The 26,580-nt window shown below is 39.1% G+C and overlaps 2 protein-coding genes and 1 non-coding gene across 3 annotated transcripts; 1 reads left to right on the top strand and 2 right to left on the bottom strand.

The window, feature by feature from the left end:
* Positions 1-715: 715 nt before the first annotated feature.
* Positions 716-12,963, bottom strand: nfatc2b (nuclear factor of activated T cells 2b). Its single transcript, XM_004547603.6, has 10 exons — positions 12,605-12,963; positions 10,590-11,544; positions 10,279-10,450; positions 9,532-9,734; positions 8,691-8,863; positions 8,199-8,339; positions 5,830-5,885; positions 5,435-5,567; positions 3,426-4,079; positions 716-1,082 (listed from the first exon to the last, which is right to left on the bottom strand). The coding sequence occupies exons 1-10, from the start codon at positions 12,723-12,725 to the stop codon at positions 1,036-1,038; spliced, it is 2,655 nt and encodes an 884-aa protein (XP_004547660.1). The 5' UTR covers positions 12,726-12,963; the 3' UTR covers positions 716-1,035.
* Positions 12,964-13,966: 1,003 nt separating this feature from the next.
* Positions 13,967-14,039, top strand: trnat-ugu (transfer RNA threonine (anticodon UGU)). The gene has a single exon. It is a non-coding gene; the product is annotated as a tRNA-Thr (tRNA).
* Positions 14,040-15,763: 1,724 nt separating this feature from the next.
* Positions 15,764-22,504, bottom strand: cyp24a1 (cytochrome P450, family 24, subfamily A, polypeptide 1). Its single transcript, XM_004547602.5, has 12 exons — positions 22,043-22,504; positions 21,711-21,901; positions 21,491-21,584; positions 21,316-21,409; positions 20,754-20,845; positions 20,319-20,430; positions 19,323-19,468; positions 18,046-18,212; positions 17,239-17,317; positions 16,829-17,026; positions 16,618-16,729; positions 15,764-16,236 (listed from the first exon to the last, which is right to left on the bottom strand). The coding sequence occupies exons 1-11, from the start codon at positions 22,298-22,300 to the stop codon at positions 16,619-16,621; spliced, it is 1,542 nt and encodes a 513-aa protein (XP_004547659.1). The 5' UTR covers positions 22,301-22,504; the 3' UTR covers positions 15,764-16,236; position 16,618.
* Between the last annotated feature and the right edge of the window lie 4,076 nt (positions 22,505-26,580).

The raw sequence follows: 26,580 nt of genomic DNA, 5'->3' as shown, positions 1-26,580 counted from the left end.
TTCATATGAGCACGAATGAGTCCTTTCACACTCTCGTTTTCCCTCTTTCTATTGCAACGGTTATTAAAACCGTTTTATGTCATCAGGTTTCTCCTTATTTACTTCTGTAAAAAGGAGACAGTCAAAATGTGAGTCATGATATTAATACGTGAGTTCAGATGCAAAATGCTTTTAATACCTTTTAATTGCTGCCACCTACATTGCAAAATAGCTTTCCTGTTTACAATCAAATAATGGAATAATTAAACCCGAAATAAATCTAAAACAATACTTTAAACATTCAGCTTGAAATTATCTTTGCAGAGAATGAAACAAAAAGGCAGTAAAAGATGCCACTCAACGAGCCTGGAGAACTTTTCCTGAAGACTAATTAAAGAAACTACAAGAAAGCTGCCTAAGAGAGTTCAGTCTGTGTTGAGGAAAAAAAGTGATCATACCAAATATTGACTTTCTTTCAAGCTGATTAGAACTGTGCAACCTCTGTTTTTGCCTTATATACTGTATTTACATTTATGTTTGTATGCTTCAATAAATTCACCTGTTTTTCAGTTTCCTACAAAAATATATAGAAATGAGGGCTAGCTCAAGGCTTTTGCACAGTGCTGTGTATTTTCTATTACTTAAAAAAGGTACACATTTATTATTTAGTTCCTTCTGCTTCCTATATGTAACAAAATGATTACAGTCAGTAAGTCAACACTCAAACACCATATATATATACAAAGAATTTGTTTAATATAAAAAATTTTCTACAAGCTTACAACGAGCAATTTTACAACTGTATAAACAGAAAGAAGTTAAACAAGTTAAAATAAAAGAGTATAATGAATATATGATCCAGTATTGTTACTAAGGCTGAAATATATGATAACAAAATGGAAATGGAGCTGACCCTTCAAAGTTGTACAGAAATATGGTATATAACGGATCAGTCTCTATCGTTTCGCTTAAATTACAGTTACTGAAGATTTATTGTTCTTGTTCTTGATGTCTACAGATTATGCTTAAACTTTGAGTGGCTTCAGATCAGCATGATCACTCTCCATTGTGGCCTCTCATGTCTCTTCTTATGATGTCATTCACTGGAAAACATTGAAAAGAGGGATTAAGAACTTTCATATTTGCAGCAAAAATGCAAGTTGAGCTGCTTATTTCTATTATTCTTAAATGCTATGCAGATTATATATATATATATATATATATATATATATATATATATATATATATATATATATATATATATATATATATATATATATCCATAGGTCCCTCATCCTATTCATGTAGCCCCTTCCTTGCGCCGGGGTTACTTGCGTAGTAGCATTCCAACAACGCCCTGTTTTCGTCTCTTGCCCACCGATGCCTTCTTGTTCCAGTAGCCCACTTTTCGTCAGGGTGCCCTGGTTCCTCAACACCTGACGCGGACCTTGTTGATCCGGGCGACGTCCGAGCCGGCATGCCTTCATATTTATCTGTCTCGCTCATGTCTGCGGTAGGCTCGCTTAGCATAGGGGGTCTAGCCTTAGGACCCTTACTGGATACAGACGCCCCAGGCAGGAATCGAACTTGCGAGCCGTCTTCTTCTGCCATAAAGAGAAGAAGACGGCCGTAGTGATCGATGTAGCGGTTCCGAATGACAGCAATATCAGGAAGAAGGAACACGAGAAGCTGGAGAAATACCAAGGGCTCAGAGAAGAGCTCGAGAGGATGTGGAGGGTGAAGGTAACGGTGGTCCCCGTGGTAATCGGAGCACTAGGTGCGGTGACTCCCAAGCTAGGCGAGTGGCTCCAGCAGATCCCGGGAACAACATCGGAGATCTCTGTCCAGAAGAGCGCAGTCCTGGGAACAGCTAAGATACTGCGCAGGACCCTCAAGCTCCCAGGCCTCTGGTAGAGGACCCGAGCTTGAAGGATAAACCGCCCGCAGGGGCGTGCTGGGTGTTTTTATATCTATATCTATCTATATCGATATATCTATATATCTATATATCTATATATCTATATATCTAGATAGATAGATAGATAGATAGATAGATAGATAGATAGATAGATAGATAGATAGATAGATAGATAGATAGATAGATAGATAGATAGATAGATAGATAGATAGATAGATAGATAGATAGATAGTGTTTTTAAAGCCCAATTGCAAAGATTTAAATTCTTAAAACAAACCTCAAGTTTGATCTGAAGGGTGAGAGGACCTTAAGTGCCTTATTTGTTCCCACCACCAGGTGTTGCCATAGTCAGACTTTTGGGGGCAGTTTATGCTTTTATTAAAGGTAGATAGTAGAGAATAACAGGAAAGGATGGGGAGTTGTGGGAAATACAACAAAAGACCTCAACTAGACTTGAACTTGAAAGAATGTTGTGGGTCGTGGTTTGCACTCTGGAGGCCTCAGCCATCAGTCCTCCCCAAAAATGTTCTAATTTTAAGCATAAATCAGTCTAATCGTGACTTTGCATGGCTGCAGTTATATTTACGTCCACTAGATCTCTCTGTTACGCAACATGGGTTTATCGACACTTATCAATGATTTCAGGATGTTACATCCTTACCTCTGATAGAAACAACATCCAAATGTAAAGTCTACATCAGAGACAAGAACAAAGTGCTTTTATTTATTTTTTTAACCATGGATGTAAATGTATCCGCATGTATTTGCCTGTACCATGTACTTTCTGTATCTTCCCTCAGCTACGGATGTGTAAACATAAACACTCTTCCACAGCAAAGCAGGTCAGGTTGCTTCAAAGCAGTGCCGCTGCTTGTTTCCCCATTCATTATCTACAAACACAGCAAAAACTCTAAGGAAAGTGCTTTGGGTCATACCAAGTTTCAAGTGAGCCCGTGATACTTTAACAAGCGTGTGTGCTTGCATGAGTGTGTGAAATGAGACAGTGAAAGTAAGACTGAAACAGACAGGAAAGTGGAGAGAAAGGCCCTAAAGAAAACCACAACGCAGGATTTGCAAGCATACAGTTGCAATATGCTTGTATGCACTGCAAATTGGACCACAAACACAAGGCTTCAGTATTTCACCTAACTGCTGCACCTTGTATGCACTTTTTTAATAATGTGTTTATATCACAGTGGTTACACTCGGAGGTGGGGGTGAAAAGCTTATCCTCATGACAAAGAATCATTAAATTTATAAACACAATAACAGCAAACATTTTTGTTCAGTCCCTTCCCAAAGTATGGCTGACTTATCTGTGCGCAAATATATTAAAAACAAACAAACAAAAAAAACTACATATATAAAGATTCAGAAAGGATTAAACCTTGCCGACATTCCTGGGTGAAGTGGGAATTCTCGATGGAAAGGTTAAAAAAAAACTGTCAGGCATAATTCCATGGTGGAAAAAATGTCAGGAGGACTTCAAGCATTCAAGCATTCAAGCAGTACATAACATTATACTCACCATCCTCCAGATAGGCATAACTGAGGTTCTCTTGTTTGATCATGATTTTCTCTGGAGCTCGTTCCTCATGGTTTCCTCTAGCAGGGGCGATCTGGGCCAGAGGCTGCCCACCTGGGTCCACCCGACTTCCAACCTTTGCCTGGACTTGACTTTGAATGTATCTCAGAGGTGGCGACTTTCCTAGTGGTAGTGCTGTCTGCATGTAACCATGATTACTTGACATTGAATAAGGGTCAAACGAATCACCAACCTGAGGACCTTCACCCAATTTGGGCAAAGGGGTTCTGGCACTGACACACTGGCTGGGAGCAGAGGCTGGATGCGGAGCCATTGGGGAACCACCTAGTAAAGCGCTACTGCAGTTGCTGTAACGCTGATTCCCAGTGTGGTACAGCACTGGGTTGTTGACCAGAGTGCCAGGTCTTGACTGGTAATAGACTGGTTGATCATCCAGTTGATCTGGGGTTAACATGTGGGCTCGGGGGTCTACAGTGGTTAGATGGTAAAGTGCTGAGGAAACATTCAAGGCTTGAAGGTTGTTGTCTTGCTCCAGGGGATGGTACAGAGACCTCATTGACATGCCAGAGAGAGACTGATTATTTGAATAGCCATAAGAATTCAGCTGGTAGTCATCCAGTGGTTCTGCTTTAATGGCTGAAAAATAAAAACAATTATTATTAGATTTTTCAGAGAGTGAGAGAACAATGCAGGTCTGTCACTAGACCAGTATAAACAAACAGCCACAGTCATCTTACTTTGCATGTTAGCATGCTAACATTTGCTGATTAGTACTTACTTTCCTATTTACAGAGTAAACATAGGGATGATGTAAATGCCAGTAGTTTTTGCAGGTATTGTGTTATTAGACAAGGTGAAACCAAGTTTACTGGAAACTGTTCTCTTGAGACTTTAAATACAGTATATTAACTGAAATGTCACAGCAACTCAGCTAGTATAAAATGGGAAGAAGATATTTACAAAAGGAACATTAATGCCAGCGTATTTAGAAGCTCTCGAGTTATTTCAGTGATTGTGTGACCTAAAAAAAACAAGTCATTGCATCTCCAGTCATCTTTAGGTCTGGTGATAGTAAACACATGTAGGTTTCATAACCAGTGGCTGGAGTATAAATCAGTGTAGATTGAAATGGCTTTAAATTGTCAGCTGCAATGATGTTACGCTTCTTTCTCTACTTCTTAATAATCTTGCCTCATTTCACCTAAAAGCTATAAATATATATCTATATATATATATATAAACCAATAAACTAAAAGCCTTTTTTTGAAATTAGCCAGAGTGTGTCGGCGCTGTAATGTGGGTATCACATGTAGGCGTTAAAAAGGAAAACTATTTTTCCCTTTGAGAAGAAGTAAGATTTGCCCCCAACCCCTACGCAGTCTCTGTTGTGGCTGCAGTGTCAGCGTGCTGCTATAACTGATTAACTTCTGATTTCTGATAAAACTGCAGAACAGGAGTGTTATATCAGAAGTTTGTAACTGCATTAATCTACTTTTGGGGTTAAAATTTTAGAACTGTCAGATTTAATCTAACTAACATTTTGCAATTTCCTGTAACTTTTCTTTTGCTTTTTCTCATCGCTGATGGATGACTTAGCACACATTTGCCTCTTTTAGCAACATCAAAGTCAGTTTATGTTTTTTTTATGGTGTTTTTTTGTCATTATTTGCTAGCATAAGTTATGTAGTGCTATAATACAATATATCTCTCCCGCAGAAAGATATCTGACAGATTACTATTATTAATGTTATTTCAACAGCTGTAACAGAAGAATTTCCCCAAAATGGGATTAATATAGTATTTTACTTCACATGCAGGGTTACATTATGCTGACAAGGTAATAATAAGATTTCCAGTGCTGACATTCAAATTCAAATTCAAATCCAGGCTGGGAAATGTTGACACTTGAATCACCTTCCTATTTCTCAAACATAGGAGGTACGCCTGTTTTCTCCGTAATAACAGAGCTGAGATGACTAAGAGATATACACCTATCATAGGAGTGTAGACGAAGTGCTGAGGCTGACTGCGTTTCTTTTTCCCATTGATGACGCAGAAGTTGACTTTGGCCGGCTGGCAAATGCTCCGGTCTCGATATGGAGGGACTTCAACAAACAGCATGTTCTATTGATAGAATGAGAAAAAAGGTCACGAGTCAGCTGGCACAAATCTCTACCTGTCAGGTCAAAATTAGTACAAGAAATAACACTTTTATGATACGATGATATGCGATTAGCACATTCATGTACTCAGTAAACTGAAGACACGGGCTTTACATTTTGATTTCTGTTCTGAGCACGTACAGTTACCAGACAAATGACTTTAGCATGCATCTTACAAAATGTGCATCATAGTTTATGTGTCAGTAAAAGGGAAGTTAACTTACAGCTTGAGTTTTATCTCTGTCCACAGTGGCCTCCACTTCCCAGATCTGCTGTCCATCTGAAATTAAAAGGAATAGTTTTTGCAGGTTTGAGTCCCATTTTGGAAAATACGTGTTATCTGGTTTTTTTTGTTGTTGTTGTTTTTTGTTTGTTTGTTTTTTAGCACAGCTTAATTTAGCATAAGGGCTAAACAGCGTGGTCTACTCTTGGTCTACTGACTGCATCACTAAGACTCTAAAGCTCAGTAAATAGCATTTTATATTTGATTTGCTTCATTCAAAAGAGTTGTGGTTTATGTGCTGGACTATTTTATGGCTTTGGAGGTGGCTGGCAGATATTGCTACCATCTTACTCATCTTACTACAGGCTCACAAGCTGCTGAGAGTAGTTTTATTTTTTACCACAAAATTATATGTGGTGGTGAAGTGGCAAAGAATCCTGTAGAAACCAAAAATGTAGCAAAAAACCAAACAATTTCTACAAGTTTAATCAGCTGGAAACAATAATTCAAGCAATCAGATGATATGTCAGGACTTTTATTAACAGTACAGTAAGCACATTTGTCACAGACAGTGGAAAACAGGGTTCTCTTTTATGTCTGGTTTAGTGTTTCATTCCCATCTAAAGTTTTTACCTGCTGTTTCTGCTTTCTACCCACACAGTGAAAAACACAAAGCCTCTGCTCTGGGTCTTAGTCTTTATCAGTCTGTCTAACCACATCCTGTTGCATAAAACCCCACGCCAAGCAACAAGGAGGCTTTACATGCTTTCAGTTGTACCCATCCTTCTCTCAAACTATGTAACCCTACAATTTTGTGTGGGCAGAACAAGCAGTGACGAGGTGAGAAATTTCCATTTAGAAGTAAATAAAAGTTGCTACTGCCAGCAAAACAGTAAATGTTTAAGTTAATGGTTAATTTTATCAAAGGTAGATGTGGGGGCTGGAGGAAGAAGTGCGTCACTGAACGTTGAGTTATCCTGGGTGATATGCAAATAATCTAAAAATACAAATACTGCACGTGTACATGGACACACGTAAGTGGGATACTGGGAGACCAACACAGGCTCAATTTTAAATCCTCAAAAAAATAAAAATCTGAAAAAAAGTTTGAAATCACAAGTGAACACACATGTCAACAATCCTTCTAATTACATAATTATGGACTGTAGATAAAAGATAGAAATAGCCACAGTGATGCCACACATTAGTTTGTAAACTTTCAGTTTGTTGTTCTGGCCTCACTAATTTTTTTAAATTTTTTTGTAACTATAAGGGACTATATTTGAACAGGAGGATACAGTGAAAGTTAGCAGCCAAGGCTAACATGTTTGGCTAACAAGGTGTATCATTAAACCCATTATAACTGTACTAATGTGCATCTTTTTCATTTTGTTTTAGCTCAGAGCTATTAATATTGAATTTATCTAAGTAATAAAGTTAGTAATTAGTAGTTTGTGCTTTTTATACTTTTATGCTTTGTAGACAATCCAATTTGCTTCTTTGTCTCCTCCATATTTTTTTGCCCTTAATAACACATATAATACTTAAAGTGGGTGACATAAAGCATGCCTCGAAGGCACCACTTGAGGAACTGCAGTTTTTGGCACTTTTGTCTTAGCTTGGGAATAATTCTACATTTTAAATAAAATTCCCGTGTTATTTGTGCGTTTTTACAGTAATTACAAAGGGTATGGACTACTACCACCAACATTCAGCTTTGTAAACTCAAGTTTGAACTTTTCTTTGAGTGGCTAACCCAACGATTAACAACAGAAATATGATGTTTTGATGAGCTTTACTGAGATTTTTTTTGTTTCTTTCTGAGTCTATAAACTGTGAAGTACCATAATATCACATATGAGGGCTTCAACCTCTTAGCCTAAAACTGAAGTTCCTTTGAGCGTGGCTGCAAAAACAAGTTAGTCCCTATAGACCTCTTTGTTAAAATGTTAAAAATTTACAGGGGAAATAAAATAAAGTCATAAGTACCATACCAATTGTTAGTCACCCATTTAAACATTATGTAACATGTCTCTCTCTTGTAAATGAGACATTGACTATCAATGGGATAACCTGTATAAATACAGGTAAAAATAATAATAATAATAATAATAATAATAATAATAATAATAATAACAACAAAATAACAAAATTGTTAAGCCTTGATGCTAACTGGCTACATGTGGTAATTGCTGGCTCAAGCTCCCCTTCAGTAAACAATGTGCAGTGTAGCACAGGGGCCACATCTACCCTTTACAAACTACCAATACAATCTTTGGGTGGCTCTTCTACAGTAGCTTTCAAAGAAGACCTTAGAAGATTCATTCCACCAAAGACAGACATTTGTGATTAAAAAAAAATACTCCTCACCTTGTGTTTTCTCCGAGAATATCACCTTTGAGTCAGATGTAAAATTCTGTCCAGTAAGGACCATTTGTTGACCACCGAGTACAGAGCATTGGTCCAGGTCCTGCCTCTCGACTGCAGGGAGCTCCTGAGCTGAACGCTGAGCTGTGAAAACATGAGCAGCTTTATTGTCATTGTAACACTAAAGTATACTGTATAGTGGGATCAAATCCAAGTCAGTTGCACTATTGACCATTATAGACTGAAGAACATTCACATTAAGGCTAGTACCTTTTTTCTGAGCAGTCAGCAATACATCTACAAGTGGTGTGTCAATGTTAAATAATATAAACCAACATGTTTGCCAACATTTGCTAACATCAACCACCAAAAGCTAATGAGAAAGAATATAAATACAAAAATACAGAGCAGCCGACAAAGCTTCAGGGTCTACAGTGACTCTCATGATCAAGCAGAAAGAAAGAAAACGCTCATATGCAACAAAATACTTCTTACAGCATTCAATAGGATGAGAGGCCACTTGAAGAGACATGAGGTGGCCTCCAGATTGAGGAATGTGGACACGAAAGACCAAGCGCACGCGTGTGTTTTTTCGTCCAATATCAGTCTCTCCATTTCTTAGTTCAATGTCAGCATTTCTCAGCTTCAAGATTCCAACGCAGTCAATCCTTTATCATGAAAGAGAAGACATATGACATAAAATCAGTGCTCAAAATGATATTTCTGTCGTATTTATAAAAAACTTGATTTTCTTCACAGTCCACGCAGACTGTCTTTTTTCACATTTAACTGATGCAATCTCTGCTATTTCAAATATTCAGTCAGTAAAAAGCTCTTTTTTTTTTTTCAAAGCAGCCAAAGTAGTGATCTCAGGCATTTTCATGGAAAAAGAAACTTCTTTGATTTTGTTTGCTATTTGCTGTTGTGACTCATCATATGTCACGTTCATCAAACCAGTTTTGGTTGCTGCTGCAAACACCCAGAGTTTGCTAGGTCTTTCTTGGAAAAACTCTCTGGCACACAGGAAGTGGTGCGTTTTATGTATCAGTTGTCAGCAGCAGCAACATTTTTGGAGGGAAAAAGATGAAAACCTTGCGGTTGTGATGAGTAGCTATAGCTTGTAGTATTTAAAGATTTAGCACAGTGGAAAATCAAAAGAAAACACATGACGACTCAGGTTGCTGTATCTCCACTCTGAGCCTTATAGTGCTAAATCACCTCAGTGGTCTCTCTTGGTTGAAAAACACAAGTGAACGACTTGTGGTGAAATGTTGACACATACTCTAGGCATTTGTGACGTACGATTGAGAATCCCCTTGGCATTAGTTTTACTCACACAACTCTCATGTGGCTCTTTGGCTCCAGAGGGATCTCCAACACTTTAGTGCCGTTGATCATCCTCTCCATGCTGGGTGTGGTGACGGTCTTCCCGGTGATGCGGTGGACCTGGTAGAAGGCGTGGGGTTTCAGGAGCCTCTCATCGGCTGTTCCAATGAAGATCTGCAGCGCCAGTGCGGATGTGCCTTGGTAGCCACGGAGCTGGTGACAGCAACAAGGGCAGTTAAAATGTATGCTTCATACTGAACTAAATAAACTTTGAGATCATAAAAGTCCATGCCTTTTGAGAAAACATTTACACCACACAATAAATCTCTTGTGTCTGTGGGAAAGAATTCCCATGCAAACTGGCAAAGCCAGAACACTGCTTTGCATAATCCATTTGTGTAGCATGACTGGGAAAACTGGTAATGGAGGCCCATTTTTTTACTTTCCAGAAACAGTAAATAAAGGACACCATGCACTAACATTTATATGCTCTTTTTGTGGGTTCTTGATTTGTAATTATAACTGTGTTTATTTGAGCAGATTGAATCAATGCATGTCTAAATAATCACACATGCATTGTGGAAGCACTGACATGTTATGGGGCTGTTTCTATATTTGCATGAGTATCAGCTTTACACAAAGACGTTTATCAGGAAATATCACCCCAGCATTTACAATCTCCCACTCCCTCTCTCTGGTACAACTACCACGCGTTCGTTTCCTCTCCTTTCTTGTATCTACATATAAATCCCCACACCTGAACCTCCGGGTGCCCTCCATTTGGTGTCTTGACAGCTCCTCGGCTGCCCTCAGTCTCATAGTGAGCTCTGTGATGCGATCTGGGCTGTTGTTGGATCAGTAGCTCATACTGGCCCGTCTGATTGGGAAATGACCACTCTAAAGATGGAAGTGGAGCCAAGGTGAGACCACTGGAAGAACGAAAGAGTTCAAAAAAGAGAAGTTTAGATTTAAAAAATCAAAACGAACCTTGTACCATAGTAGCTTATTAAAATTCATTAAAAACGACACATATTTCTTGTAAGTGATAAATTAAGACAAACATAACACCTGAATGTGGATCGTCCACTATGATGGAGTGAATGAGAAGGAGGCCACACAGTTGGGAGCATGTAGAAGGTCTCAGGTTTGATCTCAGCTCCACCCCTACTCATCTTTTCTTGCTCAATAGCCCAGTCGTAACCCTCGCCATATACACAGTCCTGTATTTTGGCCCTTCCTGGACTGCTATTCAGAATCTCGTCCAGGCCAGAGGTTGCGGTCTGAACTTGAGGGTGAAACTCAGCTTGAGCCTGGTATTGGTGCAAGTAGTAGGACCCCTGCTGATCGTGGGGTGATGGGATGGGGCTAGGACTCCGGGAGCGCTGCTTAACAGGAGTGCCCTCCTGACTAGAGTGGGTCTGACCGTAGAAGCGTTTGCCTCGCTGCGGCGAGACAGACCGGGAACGCTGATGGGGGAGTGGTGAAGCAGAACGATTCTGTGGTTGGAGATAGGTCTCATCCGTGATGCTGTTTCGAGGTGAGGCTCCTGGAGAGGAGTGGTTAGAGGATGTATGGATGCCCTGCAGGCTTGAGCAGAGGTCCAAGGGATTCAAGCCCATACCACAGCTCCCTACATTAGATGGCGACACACATGGAGATGCCAAGGGAGAGTAAGTATCTGCTCCCCAGCCAGTGGAAGAATTACTGCTGGCAGGGCTAACGCACTCTCTGTAGGATCCCCGGGCTTTAGATGCAGGACTTGGCTCTAGGGTTTGTGAACTGAGAGAGTCACCAGATGGAGTGATCTCAATCCTGGGGCTGGGAGCAGGGATACCGACTCGTGATGTCAGCCCCATGGTGTCAAACACAGCTCCTGATAGGTTTCCTGCGTTGGTGCTGTGAGAGGAGGTGTCCTGGTTAGAAGTTGGTGGGTTAGAGGTGGAGATGTATGCATCTTGAGGCTGGACCACCAGTAGAGGAGGCTGACTGTCATTGTCAAGGAGACCACCAGTGTCATCTGTCACTGATCAAAGAAGGGACACATTTTAGCACACAGGTCAGAATATCTGATTACTACAATACTGCTATTACCATGTGGTAACTTAAAGTGGACTTAAAGATAGTCAGTGTTTCAAATATGAAGTAACACACTTCACTTTTTTCATTCTTGCATCTATATGATATCCATGCGAGCAGATTAATGATTAATATGGTCACCTCAAATACATGGCTCTGGCTTCAGCACAGAGCCTAACCGGTTTTCGGTTTTAAACACTTTGTTTGGGACAGCAACTCAGAAAAAGTTGGCATTAAAGGAAGAGACACCTAAAACACCTAATTTCAGAGAGAAGATGAAGCAAGGCGCTGCATGAAGGCAGAATATAAAGTAAAACACGATTATTTTGTGAATAATATTTTTTAAATTTTCCTAATCATGCAAAGCTACTCTAGTTGAGTCCAAAAATAAAGATATGGAGCTGAAAATGAACATAATCGGTTCCCTTTAAAGTTTTTTTTTGTTTTGTTTTTTTTTACCTAAAACATGTTTGAACAACATTTTCTCTTAATAAAAATCTATAAATTGAGAATATGCCAATGTTGGGGATGCGAGAGCTGGTTTTGCGTTTCCTCTCCCCAGTAAAGCTATTACTATCATACTGAACAAGTGTTGGTTTTAGTCAGGATGCCAAAAATGAAGAGGCTTGCAGATACATATTCCAAAAAAAAACCAAACCATTCATGGTACTATGAGGATCGCTTAATTTTGAATCTACTTAACTATAATCTGTTGCACTCCTGTTTACTTTCCATTCAAAAATAGAAAAAAGGGTCTTGGAAGCCCTCTTGATCTTAGATTAAAAACAAAAGGATGATGATTATCGATCAGTGTATAATGTCATAATGTCAAGGTCTGGGAGCTAAATTTTCATAAAAATAAAACACAACACAGTAGTTACGGACGCATCCTCAGCTGAGAAAACGTGGGCTTGGCGGCAATAAGATCATGAAATGCCTTTAAAAAAAGAAATAAATAATAAGATACTATGTTTAGAAAAATGCATATGCAATTTATGTATACACACCTTTATCACAGCCAACAGAAAAATCCGGTTGATTATACAGAAAAAGGTCCGAAAAGTCTAACTCCTCCTGGTTTATGTCTTGGCCCAGGCCCTCGGTGAGCCCCAAACCTCCAGAAGTCATCTCCAGCTCGGAATAAACAGGTTTGAATCCCGACGAACGTAACTGTTGTAATAGCTTTTGCTCAAATAAATCGTCACTTTAATTAAGGCGCAGCGTGGATAATTAACGCAACGGACGAAGTTACAGTACTTCACAGATGCGTTCAAAACATTAGAAACTGCGCAAATAAAACATCTAACTGAGCGAGGTGAAAAAAACGAGCGGTGTCAGACGCTTCCTGTCACTGCTGATGATGACAAGCAGGCCTCATCTCTTCCTGTCTAAGTTAGGTAGGCTGATTTTTTTTCTAAGATATAAAATCTATAACGTCTGCTGATATCAAATCATAAAAGTCGGATTCTTTTTTACACATTTTTCTTTTCTTAAATGCACCTTTTATTCCTTCGTATTCGACCTAGTTATCTTTTTTTCGGAGACAAAATATTTTATTCAACTGGGCACCATAAAATTTACGACTGACACACCTCTTTTAACTCTACCTGTTTTTGTTCTTATGTGCAGCTACTATCAAATATGTGTAATATGAAATCACATATCGATATTTTTTGTTGGAGAAATCTGTGAAAATTAGACGATTCTCCATGATCCTAGCCCCAATAAAATCGTACTTACAATCTCTGGTCAGTAGGTGGCCGTATTGCACAATTACCGCCAACACCCTTTTTTTTTTTAAATTGCTGTTCAAGTTAACTCAACTTGACTTTGAGACGTTCGTAAATATATTGATTGCTGCACTTTGACATAAACTTACTGTAGTTGTGGTTTTGACAGCTCTACTTCCTGTTATAAAGCAGATGAACATTTAGCAACCACAATTCACACTTTACTCGACATAAGGTTTCTCTCATTCATTAAGCTCATTTCTAGCTCGTAAATTCTAGTCTTACACTCCCCTAAAGTACTTTATCATTCACATATAAATAAAAATCAGAACAATCCTTCTTTATCTTATTTTGACCCTCAGTTCATCCACGTGCCCTTCTTTCCTTTAAGCTTCCCAAGCAGAGGCTTTGAGCAGCAGGTGGGTGGGGTTGTTTTTTTCCCCCCAGCCAGAGCCGTGTGCCGGAGATGACCATATAAGGAACCCCTCCTTCCTCCTCCTCCATGACATCATACAGAGCCAAGGGCGTTAAAAAATGAATATGAAAGGAAAAATCTAAAGCAGTTTTGTGTTTCATAGCGATTAGTTGCTCATATGCCTCTCTTATATCAAGTTTTATGTGCCTCGGCATGCATGACCAGGCTCTATAGCTCAGTGGTTAGAGCACTGGTCTTGTAAACCAGGGGTCGTGAGTTCGATCCTCACTAGGGCCTGCATTTGTGAAATTTATGTTATCTGAATTGTTTACATAAGTAATTAATATGTGTCATTTAAACCAATCTCAGGAAGAAACATAACCTCTTGGGAATTTTTAATGCTACACTCAGTCACAGAAATATTGTATTTTACTTTACATGCAGAGATTTATAGAAAAAATTGTCATGAAAATTACATAAAGAAAGTAAGATTTTTTGTTTTTAAGGTATTCTACTTCCATCAGTTCTCCTGAGTACTGAGACTGTTCATAATCGCTGTTGAGCAGAGTAACCATTTCAGGTTTACATATCGAAATCACCCGAGGTCACAGCTAAGTTCTTTGCGCACATGGCACTTGTGAAAATAATTAATCAAAAAGTGAAGCGATGTGTATGGATTGCTTTTTATGTAAGAAACTCCTCCTGTAATCAGCCTTCTCAGTCCAGAAAGCGTCCTCACAGGAGATTTCTAGTTCCAGCAATCGGTGGAATATGAACTCAGATCCTTATTCTCGAGTAAAAAGTATTTACAAAAAGTAGTGTAAGTGTGTATGTAATGTATGAGATCACGAGCCAAAACGAGGGATCACGAGGGATGATTGATAATGGATTGGGGTTTTTCTCCTTTGTGCATATGTGTGAAATATTAAGTAGTTTTAAATATTTTGTACTTTAAGTAGTTATTTAAAATGAAACCACCTGGGAGTTCTACAAGGGAAGTTCATCATCAGTCTTTGCTGAAGCTGCTCAAGACTCATAAAGTGACAAAAGACCTGACAAGATGGAGGTTTTTACTGAGGAGCTGCCAAACCAAAAACTATTTTTCATTTTTAAGAGTGCTTTGTACTTTGTTTTATGTCAAACATTGACCTGAAAACTAAGCAGATCTGTCAAATAAATGCACTGAGTACAACACAGGATATGTAAGTCCAGGATCTTTATTTTATTTTATTAAACTGAAGATTTTGCAGTGTAATACTGAAAATCTGATGTTACTTCAGGGCTTTGTTTATTGACTGATTGTTGATTAAGCGTTGTTGTTTTTTTATTGATCCCTGCATAGGTAAGCTCATTCTGTCTTTGTTTAACCCATCTGAAATACTTAAAAACAGTGGGGGGGAAAACAGGGACTAAAACAGTGCTTAAATCACTTCACTTGATCTTTTATTATAATTATTAAGTTCAGTTATAATTTCATAATTTACTTTCATAACACTAGAAATCCCACTGAAACATCAGACTGTGGGATTGTGTAACATGTTTTTCACATTGTGCATTTGAGGAATCCATCACTTTAATGGCAGGGGCGGAGCAAAAGGGTGAAAAACAATAAGTTTTGTTAGTTTTGAAAGATGCACTCCCCCTCATGCACCTCATAGTGGTTTGGTCCATTGCCTACTATTACCTAACTTTTACTTTACAAACTGTAAACAAAGGATATGTGAGACACTGCTATGTACTTGTACCACTCAGTAAAAGCAAACATATTTACTGTCACGAACACACTTTTTTATTAGCTTCTTGACCTTGATGTTAAATCTTGTGCTTCAGTGTAGATGCTATATTATTGTCTCTTAATGCATGTTTATGGAGTTATAAAATTCACCATAACTCACTAAATTTTTAACCAGCTGAAAGTTATTTCATTTTCATGTTCACAGCTGTGAATTACTGCTTTGCCTAAAAAGCAAATCTTTGCAAGGTGGGAGAAACAAAAAACATGTAAACTCCACACGGAAAGGTGTGTTTAAAGATATATTTATTTGATACATTTGTTTTCATGAATAAAATATGTCTCTTCAAAAAACGATGTACAATCTTGCAATATTATAATTGTGCTTATATATACAATAAAACATAAAAATATATATATATATATATATATATTGATATATATTGATATATATATACACATACACAATAAAAAGCATAACAAAATACTTGGACTACATTCTACATGTCTAAGATCAAAGATTTGAGGACAGCTGCCTTGGTACAATATTCACTTTGTACATAACAACTGGTACTTTGGTCAGTCATTAACAGTCATAGTTTTAAATATGTCTGAGGTATTTGTGGTAAGATTAGAGTTATAATAATTGTTGTTTTGTATTTTATTTACAGAGCAGCAATGCAGGGAGTCACTGGACCACTGGGACAAGCAACAAAGTTATCACCTTTCTGTCGCTCAGTCCGGAAGAGCTGAATTTAGAGCCTGGAAGGGAAGAAAAGATCAATTAGGGCTCTTCTGAACTTGATGGAAATGGAAATAAAAATATAATTTGGCAGATTCATAGTTACAGTTGTCTAACTTAGATGTAAAGTATGATATCATGTCTACATCTCTGAATCTCAACATGTGTGTTTCTGTTTGTTCTGGCTGCAACTCACTGCCTGCAAGTGAGGCATTTAGGGAACATCTGGAAATTGTAGCTTCCCAGAATAACATAGATTACGCTGTGTCCAAACAGGCTCTGCATAAGACTGTTAAAATAAAGCTACAAACAGTAGCCAGCCAGAGTGATTTAGGGAATGTTTGTGCCACTTCCATCTTGACTAATTCCTAAGCAGTCTAGAAATTTAAAACTGTTCTTACTTCATCTCCTGATGAAGGCGACAGGCAATTCTCTATTGGGAACCAAAAGCCCTGAATGGATGACGTCAAGCGGCTCATTATCTGTTGCCACAATCTCATAGTCTCTGACCAGCTGTAAGAAAGACAAGCAAAAATCAACAACTGTTCAAATAATGGCATTTGTTGAGGACCATCTTGAGCTAACCACTTAGGTTTTAGTCACTGATCGTACCCAGCACATGGCCAGTTGCAGCTGAAGCTCTGCCAGTCGTCTGCCGATGCACATCCTCTTTCCAATACCGAAAGGAACGTGGGCAAAGGGGTTGATGGTGTTGTTCTCGCGCAGCCAGCGCTCAGGTTTGAACTGCTTGCCATCATCAAAGTACTCTTCGTTGGAGCCCAGTGCATGGCTGTTAATCATCAACACTGTCTGTGAATGGAGGAAAAAGTACAAGTTTTTGGTTTTGTCCCTATTTTACAGATGAACGACGCAGTATAGTAGATAATGAGACTAAATCCTGAGAACATGAACAGATTTTCTTTCTAAAAAAAACTCATTTAGACATCAGTCAAATGTAAATTTTCACAAGAATGGAATCTGCTTATGTCAGGTGTATGACGACTACTGTCTAAGCCACTTACTCCTTTGGGAATAGCATAATACCCCAACACAGTGTCCTTGTCCAGGGTTCGGCTTGTGAATGGAACTGATGGTGATAACCTGTAGGAATTAGACAAAAAATACATGTGAGATTATGACACAGTGACCATACTCATACTACAGTATGTATAAGCTGCTTAACAGGAGATAAACATATTCCGGCATTGTTCACAGGGTAAAATAAGGTGAGATATAATCTCCAGTTGGGGGGGCTTGTACAGTACATTCCATGGGTGATGTGGTTATGTTGGTGGACTTAAATGAAATGTTAGACAACTTGTGACTTCAAAAGGAGACCGAAGGAGAACCTACAAGGGCTAGGAAACAATTTAAATGTGACCACATGGTAGACTTTAAGCTTGTTGTTGCTGGTCATGCCACCACATCTCACGGAGCTTGTTTTTGAGGCAGTCATGCGTGTGAGTTTTCATTCTTAATCTCTCTGTAGTACGAGCCAAAATTATGATTTAAGTCTGATTTACTGCTTGGGAAAAACTAAACAAAACTGATTGTTTAACTGGTGTCTAATTCATTCATTTAATAGGAAATGGAGATTATTTGTATTTGTCGTATTTGTTTTGCTTGTGTGACTCTTGCACCAAACTCCTATTAAAGAAAAAGATTTTCTATAACTATATTTAAATTTAACCAGTCTATAGTTAAACTGGTGTATCGTTTGGATTTCTAAATGTATTTAATTGTATTAACAGAGTATGTTTGGCACTTTTCAGAGAGGAAGATTAGATACTACACCGCTGCTCATAATATAACCATCAGTGTTAATGTACCTCATAGACTCTTTGAGGCAGGCCTTGAGGTAGGGCATATTCTTGATGTGCTCTCCACTTGGATCCTGGTCAGGAGGCACGATCTCTCTGATCTCCTGCAACAGCTTCTTCTGGGCGCTGGGGTTTCGTGACAGGTTGAAAATAAACCACAACATGCTATTGGCGGTCTGAGAAACGTAACAGCAAGACAGAGAGGGAGGAGAGAGAGACAGAGACAGAGATTGAAATAAGGAGGTAGTGAGGAGATGTCTCTAAATGAGGCAGCTACGCTAAGTGCATTCATCAGTGGGGTCCTGAAAGGAGCTATGGAATGTTTTGGGTTCCTCAAAGGCTCCTCAGTTACATCTACTACATTAATTTTCCGCTTTTGAAGGACTGAAACTGCAGCACCTTTTTGTTTTAGAGTTTACAAGGTTTTTTTTTTTCTTTAACCACTTGAAGGAAAGTAGGTGAAAGGTTGAAATTAAAAAAGCAAACTCATGCTTGTTCTGTTAAAGTGCAGCTTGCAGTTTTTTGTTCAGTAAAGTGTGACTAAACAAAAAGCTGTAATAGACAGAAATGGCTTTAAAGCTTCGCAGCATTATGTTTCTTTGCCTTCTGCATCTAGCAGCCATTAAAAATGGGTAGAAGTGGCCAGCTCGATCAACAAATCACTAATCTGTGTGACTGTTAAAGCCAGTCAAAGGACTTCAGCAGCACGTTTGCCACCATGTGGTGAGAACTAAGCTGAGCTGAATATAAAAGTGTGATGTAAAAGAAAAATTCTGGCGACTACAGATTCACTGAAGAGGTTGATAGAAGACTACATCAATTTACATAATAAAAAAGGATTGTCACAAATAAAATTGTTGTGTCTGGGTGACACCACCAGGGGGCCCGATTGTTAAAAAGAATACCAGGACTAAACCTGTCGGACATTAAGTAGCGCCACTGTGTGGCCAGTTATAAAACTACAGTTATGCTACCAGTTCTTAGTTGCTTGAAAGGTAGATTCTACTGGCTAATGTCAGCCGTCAGAAACACTTTCAGAAGTCAGAATTTCTAGTTAACTGTTAGCTGTGTTCTTTTTCAATCAAATTTATAAGAAATAATGTGTTAATTATTGCGTTTTAGAGATGTCGGTATGTATTTATGTTTGTTGGACAGAATGTTAGCATTGGTTTTCATACTAAGCTGAGTAGCTGTAATGACCAGACAAATAGGAGAGCGATGTCCATGATTTTAACTATCTCAATGAGAATTAAATGTATATGTTTGTGGTGTAAAATGTTACTCACTGTCTCAACTCCTCCAATCTGCAGCTCGGTGATGGCCGCGTACAGCTCCTTTTTTGAAAGGCTGCTCTGGTGTAAGATGTCACCGATCAAATCATCAGGAGCTCTGGTTGCGTTCCTCTTCAGCTTCTTGTCAATGTAGACTTTGGCTGAGGGAACAAAAACAGTCACGATGTAAGCATGCTCATTTTAAAGTCAAATCTCATGTGTTTTGTTTGCACTTGAAAAGTTGGCTTTTGGTTGTTACTTTATTTTTTCTGTCATGTTCTCAGCTGCTTTCAGGCAAAATAGTAAAAAAAAAAAGATTGTTTGCTCTTGGAGCTCTGTTGGCTTTTGTGCTGGTTTGAAATCTCACATATTAAAGGCTAACTGTCAGGCCTCTTTAATTGTAACTCTAGATGTAAGGAATACATGTGAAGTACATACAAAGTTATTTATACATAAAACAAAGAATAACTTTTTTTGTTTCTGTTTTCGGGCTAATTTTCGTTACTGTTTTCTGAAAGTGTGTCAGTTGTTTTTTTATCCTTTCATAAAATGCTATCCATAATCTAACTTGTCTGACTGAAAGACATATATTAAAGACAAGATATTTTGGTGCTGTACTGAAAACACATAAAAACATCAATTGTTGGTACAATAAGTGGTTATGTGTGAATATTTGTAAGAGGTTGAAGCAGCATAATCTTCTTTATCACTTTATGCCACTACCTTCTGCTACAACAAATATTTGGCATATTTCTCCCTCATGGGTCATGCAGTTTACTACAACACTGAGTACCAGAGCGCCAAGTACACAAAACACTGGCACACAGTTCAGATCTCGCTGCCACCCACCCACCCTCGTCTGTACTTTCCTATTGATGTTCTTACTGGAACTGAGCTCAGACAAGTGCAAACATTACAGATGAGTGGAGACAAACAGTACCCTACGACAGTAATTACTGCAGGCGGGGGAATCTTAATTTTCTAATTTTGTGGCAAGGCATAAACTCGCACCTGTGCTGAAAATGCGGTCCCATGCTGCGGTGTGGTCCTGCCATGTTTTGGTGTTGAGGCTCTTGTGGAGCTCTACTGGTGTAACCATCATCATGCCAAAGGTGCTCATCATCTACAGAGAAACAGAGCGACAAGAGAAGACAGAGTCAGAGAGAAAAGGATTGGGAGTCTGATGTAATCCATTGTCACTCGTGCTGAAAGTCTCTGATTCAATTGTTTTCAAAGCTTTTTCTATACTGTTGCCCCCATTACCCTGAGACCTTTGTAAGCATATTTTTATTATCTGTTAACGGTATTGGTGAGAGTGTTAGTCACTGAACTGCTGCATCACTTGGTGAACCTGATGAACTGCGAAGTTTCCACAGGCTCACAGAGAGAGCCAGCTTCAGTCCTACAACTGTCCCCTCTTACAAGTCACAGTGCTCCTATACTCACTGTTTTCACAGCTGTGATGAAGTTCATGGCTTCCTCGTTGACCGTCTCTTGCAGAAGACCAAATCTCTTCCCATAAAGGATGAGACAAATGGCTGTGAGGTGAAAAAGAGCAAAAAGTGAGATTCAGAATGCCAGATTTTTACTTTGTACAGGTCTGCAATGTCTCAAAATCCTTTTAGTTTATGATTATCTTTTTAACATTACAGGTGACAGAAAACATCATAGCAGAATATTGCTTCTATAAATAACATGGTTGAAAGCCAAAGATATAATTAGGGGTTTTTTTCGGTTTTATAATGATTCATTTTGAAGCCCACATTCACTTCATTTATCAGAGTTTTCGCGCTTTTTATTTGCCTTAACCGACCTTGAATGTATTATCTGTAAATTATCTGGTTTTAAAACCGTTTAAAGGTAACACCTGATTCTTTCAGAGTTTCAATTTCCACATTTTCTGTATTAGACGGTTAATCGAGAAAATGATCGGCAGCTCAATCTATGCTGTAATAAAAATCCCAGTTGTAGATTTAACGAGGAATCGAATCAAAAATAGTGAACTTACTCTCAAACGACCATTTATTCAATTCGAAGTACAAGTCTTCAATCTTCCCGTTGTTGCTGATGTTTCCAATTCTGCCAACGAAGTCCACCAACACCTGTTTTTACAAGCAGAAGGTGTCAGTCATCGATAACTCTAAGAAGTAAAAGCATATATTCTTTATGTAACGGAGTCTTACCTCGTTTATTTTGCCATCGAGCTTCACCACTTCTGTCGGTTTCATGAGTTTCTGCTGAAATGCGCTCCTCACTCTCTGCCAGTCCTTTCCTTCCCTGCAAAACAAAAGTAAGTGCGTTTTAATTTAAAACATTTGTGCTTCTACTTACGTCTCAGTCTGCCTCCTGGTGGGTTATTGCCATTTTAGGCACCAATAAAGGAGAAATCGAAAGACCACTTACAGAATTAGGAGTCCGTACGCCTCGTCTCTCAGGTCTCTGTATGCTTTCCAGGGTTTGATTTCCAGCCTCTGAGGGTAATTTGCCTCCTTCCTATAAAGCGCCTCCAACAAGCAAGGTGCGCCAATGTGCACAGACTCGAAAGACCCCAGCTTCATCCGGAATATCTTTCCGAACTTCTTATGATAATCAACCTGAAAAAAAAAAAAGATTCAAGTGGTTATAAAATGTCATGGAAAATAAAAAGTGATTACATCTGTTTTGGTCACATTTTAATAGATTAAAAAACACTTGGAATGTTTATGGTTATATGATGACATATGATAATACTGTACCAATGCCTCATGTTGCCTCGTCAAACCGCCTTTTCTTAGGAGTTCAAACAGACTGCCGACCAGGGGCCAGTTGGTGGGTCCCGGGATCTCGTCCAAACTGTGCGCTCTGAATGCCGCATGAGGACACGGTGCAGCCTCCGCAGCATCCTTCTCCTCCAGCACGCACACTGAGGATGTTGGCTTGAAGTGCTGCAGCCCGACAGACTTCTTCTTCAGCAGCTCAACTATCTGAGGAACTTTTTGGATTTGCGCCCTCATCCTCAACTTTGTATTTATCTATTTTTTACTCAGTTAGTACTCAGATGTTTAACAGCAGCTCCCTTTTCATTACCTAGAGGTTGTTCTAGTTTCTTGGAAAAGTGTTACTCCATACCCCATTATATATACTCTGAGAGTGTTTATTCCTGCCGTGCACGGAACCAATCAGGGGCCGGTCCTGCATGGTGCGGCCGTCGAGCCCGCCATTCATTTATTGATCCAAGTTGAGAGGATCGTATGACCCCAGATAGACCGAGGAAGTGCCCTGACCCCACCCCCCCGCTTTATAAATAAACACACAGGCCACTGCGGAGGTGACGCGGTTCGCTTGAACCTGTTTCACAGTGACCCGTGATTGGAAGAACCGAAACTCTGGCAAATACTACTGCCACACTTCTGCACCGGGCAAATATTTGACCGATTGCAGCTTGTGTGTTTGCTTTGTTGGTGTTTTGGAGTGTGTGTTCTTTGTGGAGAGGTAAAGGGGTGGTGGGGGTAAGTGGGCATTTAAAGTGCTTTTTTGGACCGTTTATTGTACTAATTATACGGGGTAGTTTATACAGTCCAATTAACAGGAGCGCTGAATTGGAGTTGTTGTAAAAGTCCCTCCATCCATGGTCGCCCGCTGATAAATAACATTTAATTCGTACATTTCCAGATCGTTCTGTAGTTTCCAGATCGTTCTGTAGCCTCTGATGATCAAAATCAAAGTCAGACCTTTTACAGTCTGTTTTTCTTCACCACCAACAAGAAGCTCACCAGACACAGGCATGAAAAAAGTGATTTTTATTGTTTGATATATTTCTTAGTTTGAAAAATGAAACGAGTTGATGGCGAAATCACCCCCCAACACACACACACACACACACACACACACACACACACACACACACACACGAATCCTTATGTCGTTTATAATTGCGAGGACCCCAATCTTAACCCCCCCAACTGAATGCCCAAACCCGATATATACCTGCCTCGAACCTGGCTCCCCAACAGCATTTCGCAGTTCTCAAATGAGGACCGTCCTCACTTGGGCTAAAGCTAATTGGTCCTCACAAAGATAGACATACATGTAGCGCACACACTCAAGTACAGACGCACACGCCGCCCACTCAGAGCTGGCATGACTTAAATAACATGTACTGGGGCCCCGTGTTGCTGCTCTTTAAAAGTGCTCATTCACAGACTCTCGGGTGGCATCAGAGCAACCTTGAACTCTTAACTGATGTTTGCCGGTTATTGGGTGAGCGAGCAAAAGTCGTCTCATGTGTAGCAGGCACATATTAATCACCCCCCCCCCCCCCCCCCCCAAAACGAGAAAACAACCACCCACGCACCTACAAATGCACACGGTGACCGCTCATGCTGGTTGATATGTGGTATCACATGATATCAGGCAGCTTTAGTACTGTATTTGTGCTACTTTATTATTTAAAGAAATGTTAACTTAAAAACTTTAAAAAAAACCACACAACCTTCTTGAAAACCGCATTATTTCTCTTATATATACGTATATATATCGTCAGTCTGAAAACAAAGACAGATGATCTGCATCTTGGCCAGCTGTTTCTCAGTGTTTCAAGTCTTTATGCAAAGCTAAGCCAACAGTCTGCTTGCTGGATTTTTTTATTTTTAACATACTGACACGAGAATGGCACCAATCACCTCATCTGTTTCTCAGAATTTTAAAAAAATGCGTGTTGTGCAAACCATCAAATTATTCTTGCGAAAGAGGACTCTAGTGATTTTGTTGAGTGTAGATTAATAACATCTGTTTTTAAGCCTTCTTTTCTTGGTAAACATCTACATCTCCCAAACTCTATGTGCTCAACCTGAAGCATGATGCAAAATAATGGGACCTAACCATTTCTAAAATCCCAAAGCGTCTCAATAAAGTGTTTTTGTTGCATGAGTGGCAGTGCTTCTCATTATGCATAGTCACATTTGTAATGAATAAAATCAAGTATTTGTAGTACATTTTTAAACCTTATCTTTAAAAACATCAGCTTAAAAGAAGTACATTGTTTGAAAATGCATTTATTTTCATTACTGGGCAGCTTAAATGAAGGGTATCAAACCCATTTTAGGTTATGGAGCATATGGCCTAATTTAATCTGAAGTAGGCTTGATCAACAGAAGCGTGCAATAATTCATAAATTAAAAAAAGTAACGATTTCCGAATTCCTCTTTCAAATTTCTAATTCTTCGCAGGCGCAGTCCATATACAAATCATATAGTGAGCATCCTGAGACAAATAAATGCAGCAAGTGTGTCATTACACATACAGAAGTTACAGATCACAAATAGTATTTAAAACCAACTTTCTGGAGTTAGAAACGTATCATTTATTTTTACTACCATATAGTAATAGTGGCCACTGCAAAGGGATTAATATGCATTCAAAACAATAAAAGAAAATTTGGACAAATAATGACTCACACTTTGCAAAATTATCCAGTGGACTGCTCTAGAAATTGTGGCTGGCCTGTTATGGCCCAGTTACTGCATGTTAGACACATGCATTAAAATGATACCTTTACTTGGAAAAATCAAAGTAGCATCATTATGGAACTGAAATGACTACTTTGTCCAAAGACATATTTATTTAAATTTCTTTTCAAATGTCTCTGTTCCCAGCCTCTTGAGTGTGTAGCTCAGGTCATGCCCTGAAACAGACAAATCTCTGGTTTCCATACACTATAAAGAGTTGATTAGATTAATATGATCGCTAGTTGCAGCATAACACTCTTAAAAATTCAGTGTAATTAATTGGAGTATTGAAAATTTCTAATACTTAAATATTTATTTAGATCCAATGTCAAATTAATATCGTATAAAAAGTGCATGACAGATTTAGACATAGTCTAAAAAATTTACATTTCTATTATTTCAAAAAGCAGTTGGCTGTTGTGCAAGGTGTCACTTCAGGACTTCAGCCTGACAGTGTGCTGGTCTCTGCTGCCACATTAAACACTGGCAGTGTCACAGATAGTTGGCACTGCGCATAGTGCAAGTCATAAAGAAAACATGTTTTCTTGTGATGTCCTGTGTAGGCAAACAGAACTACGCAACACCCTCCCCTATGACCTTGAGCAGAATACGCAGCTGAAGGTTTTATTGCAATAAATGTGTACTGGCGGTGGTGCGTTTGTGCCAGGCATTTATCGGCGAGTCATTACTAAATGTATTTATAAAGCAGTATATTAACTGAGACACAAGGACAAACTGGGTTTATGGGTTCATTTATGGGGTATTATGGATTATTTTGCACAAACGCATAGAAACACAAGCCGTCAGCATTTCTGTGTTAGTTATTTGCTAAGAATATCAATTTGCTGGACAAATAAAAGAAAACAAACTAAGTAATGAATAAACACACTAAGTTACATTTTCATTTTAGTTTCAGTCAAGCGTACTGTTGTTGTTGTTTGTGCTTGCAAGATGCTTAAAACTGAAGCCTCGAGAATTGACTGAATACTTCCCACTGACCCGTCATTCCTCATCTTTAAGACATCCCTTTGATTGAAGTGCAGGTCAATACTCTTTGTTCTTTACAGTCAGCTCAGTGGAGGGTTTGTAGTAGTGATGACAGCAGGCGAGAGATAACTGATGAACCAAGATAGGGACCGGTCGACCCTCGCAAGTAGCCCCGAACTCCCCAGAAGGCGGATCAAACAAACCTAACGACCTAAAGACACTCATGCCCAAATTGAGCGACAGGTCAGGGAGTTCACTGATTATGTTTGAAGTGGATGCTGCTCTATACACAGGTACATACAAACGTAAGTCATGTGTGCACACAAAGATGTACATTCATATGTGAAGCCACAGAAATACAACCACCATGTTCTTTAAAAAATGTAGAGGCCTACAGAGGAGGACGTTACTGGAGATTGACTGTGGAGATGGAAAAGCCTCATGCAGTCACATCAGCCTGACCCAGAAAGTGAGGTGCCCTCTTCCCCAGAACCTATATATTACCTTTTGGATAATCCAACAAGCACTCCTCCACCACTTAAGTCAACTGGTTATTGCCCTTTCTTTACATTTTTTTCCTGGCACCCCATTATGTGTGGCCATGATTCAGCATTAAAATTCATGATTACTGGGAAACCTGTAGATCTGTTACATCAACAATTTTTGTTTTGTTTTAAGTTATCACAGTGGACTATAGATTTCTGGCATTTACAGGAAACTAGTTCATTGCTATTGATAGAGTATGTGGGAAAAGCACTGGAGCTATAAGGAAGGAGATCTCCATGAACCTACTGACCTCC

Source organism: Maylandia zebra, linkage group LG5 (assembly GCF_041146795.1).
Source record: "Maylandia zebra isolate NMK-2024a linkage group LG5, Mzebra_GT3a, whole genome shotgun sequence".
Lineage (NCBI taxonomy): Eukaryota > Metazoa > Chordata > Actinopteri > Cichliformes > Cichlidae > Maylandia > Maylandia zebra.
Note: the sequence above shows the minus strand (reverse complement) of the source record. Positions and strands in the feature narration are given on the sequence as shown.

Bases quoted from the DNA above. Each gene is read 5' to 3' on its own strand.
- nfatc2b (XM_004547603.6), bottom strand. From the start codon at position 12,725: ATGACTTCTGGAGGTTTGGGGCTCACCGAGGGCCTGGGCCAAGACATA. The intron at 5,568-5,829 runs GTAAGTTAACTT...TTCTATCAATAG, and splicing joins ACAGAGATAAAACTCAAGCT to AACATGCTGTTTGTTGAAGT. The intron at 4,080-5,434 runs GTGTATATCTCT...TTTATTTTTCAG, and splicing joins CGTCTACACTCCTATGATAG to CCATTAAAGCAGAACCACTG.
- cyp24a1 (XM_004547602.5), bottom strand. From the start codon at position 22,300: ATGAGGGCGCAAATCCAAAAAGTTCCTCAGATAGTTGAGCTGCTGAAG. The intron at 17,027-17,238 runs GTAAGTGGCTTA...CTCCATTCACAG, and splicing joins ATTATGCTATTCCCAAAGGA to ACAGTGTTGATGATTAACAG. The intron at 16,730-16,828 runs GTACGATCAGTG...TCTTTCTTACAG, and splicing joins TGCAACTGGCCATGTGCTGG to CTGGTCAGAGACTATGAGAT.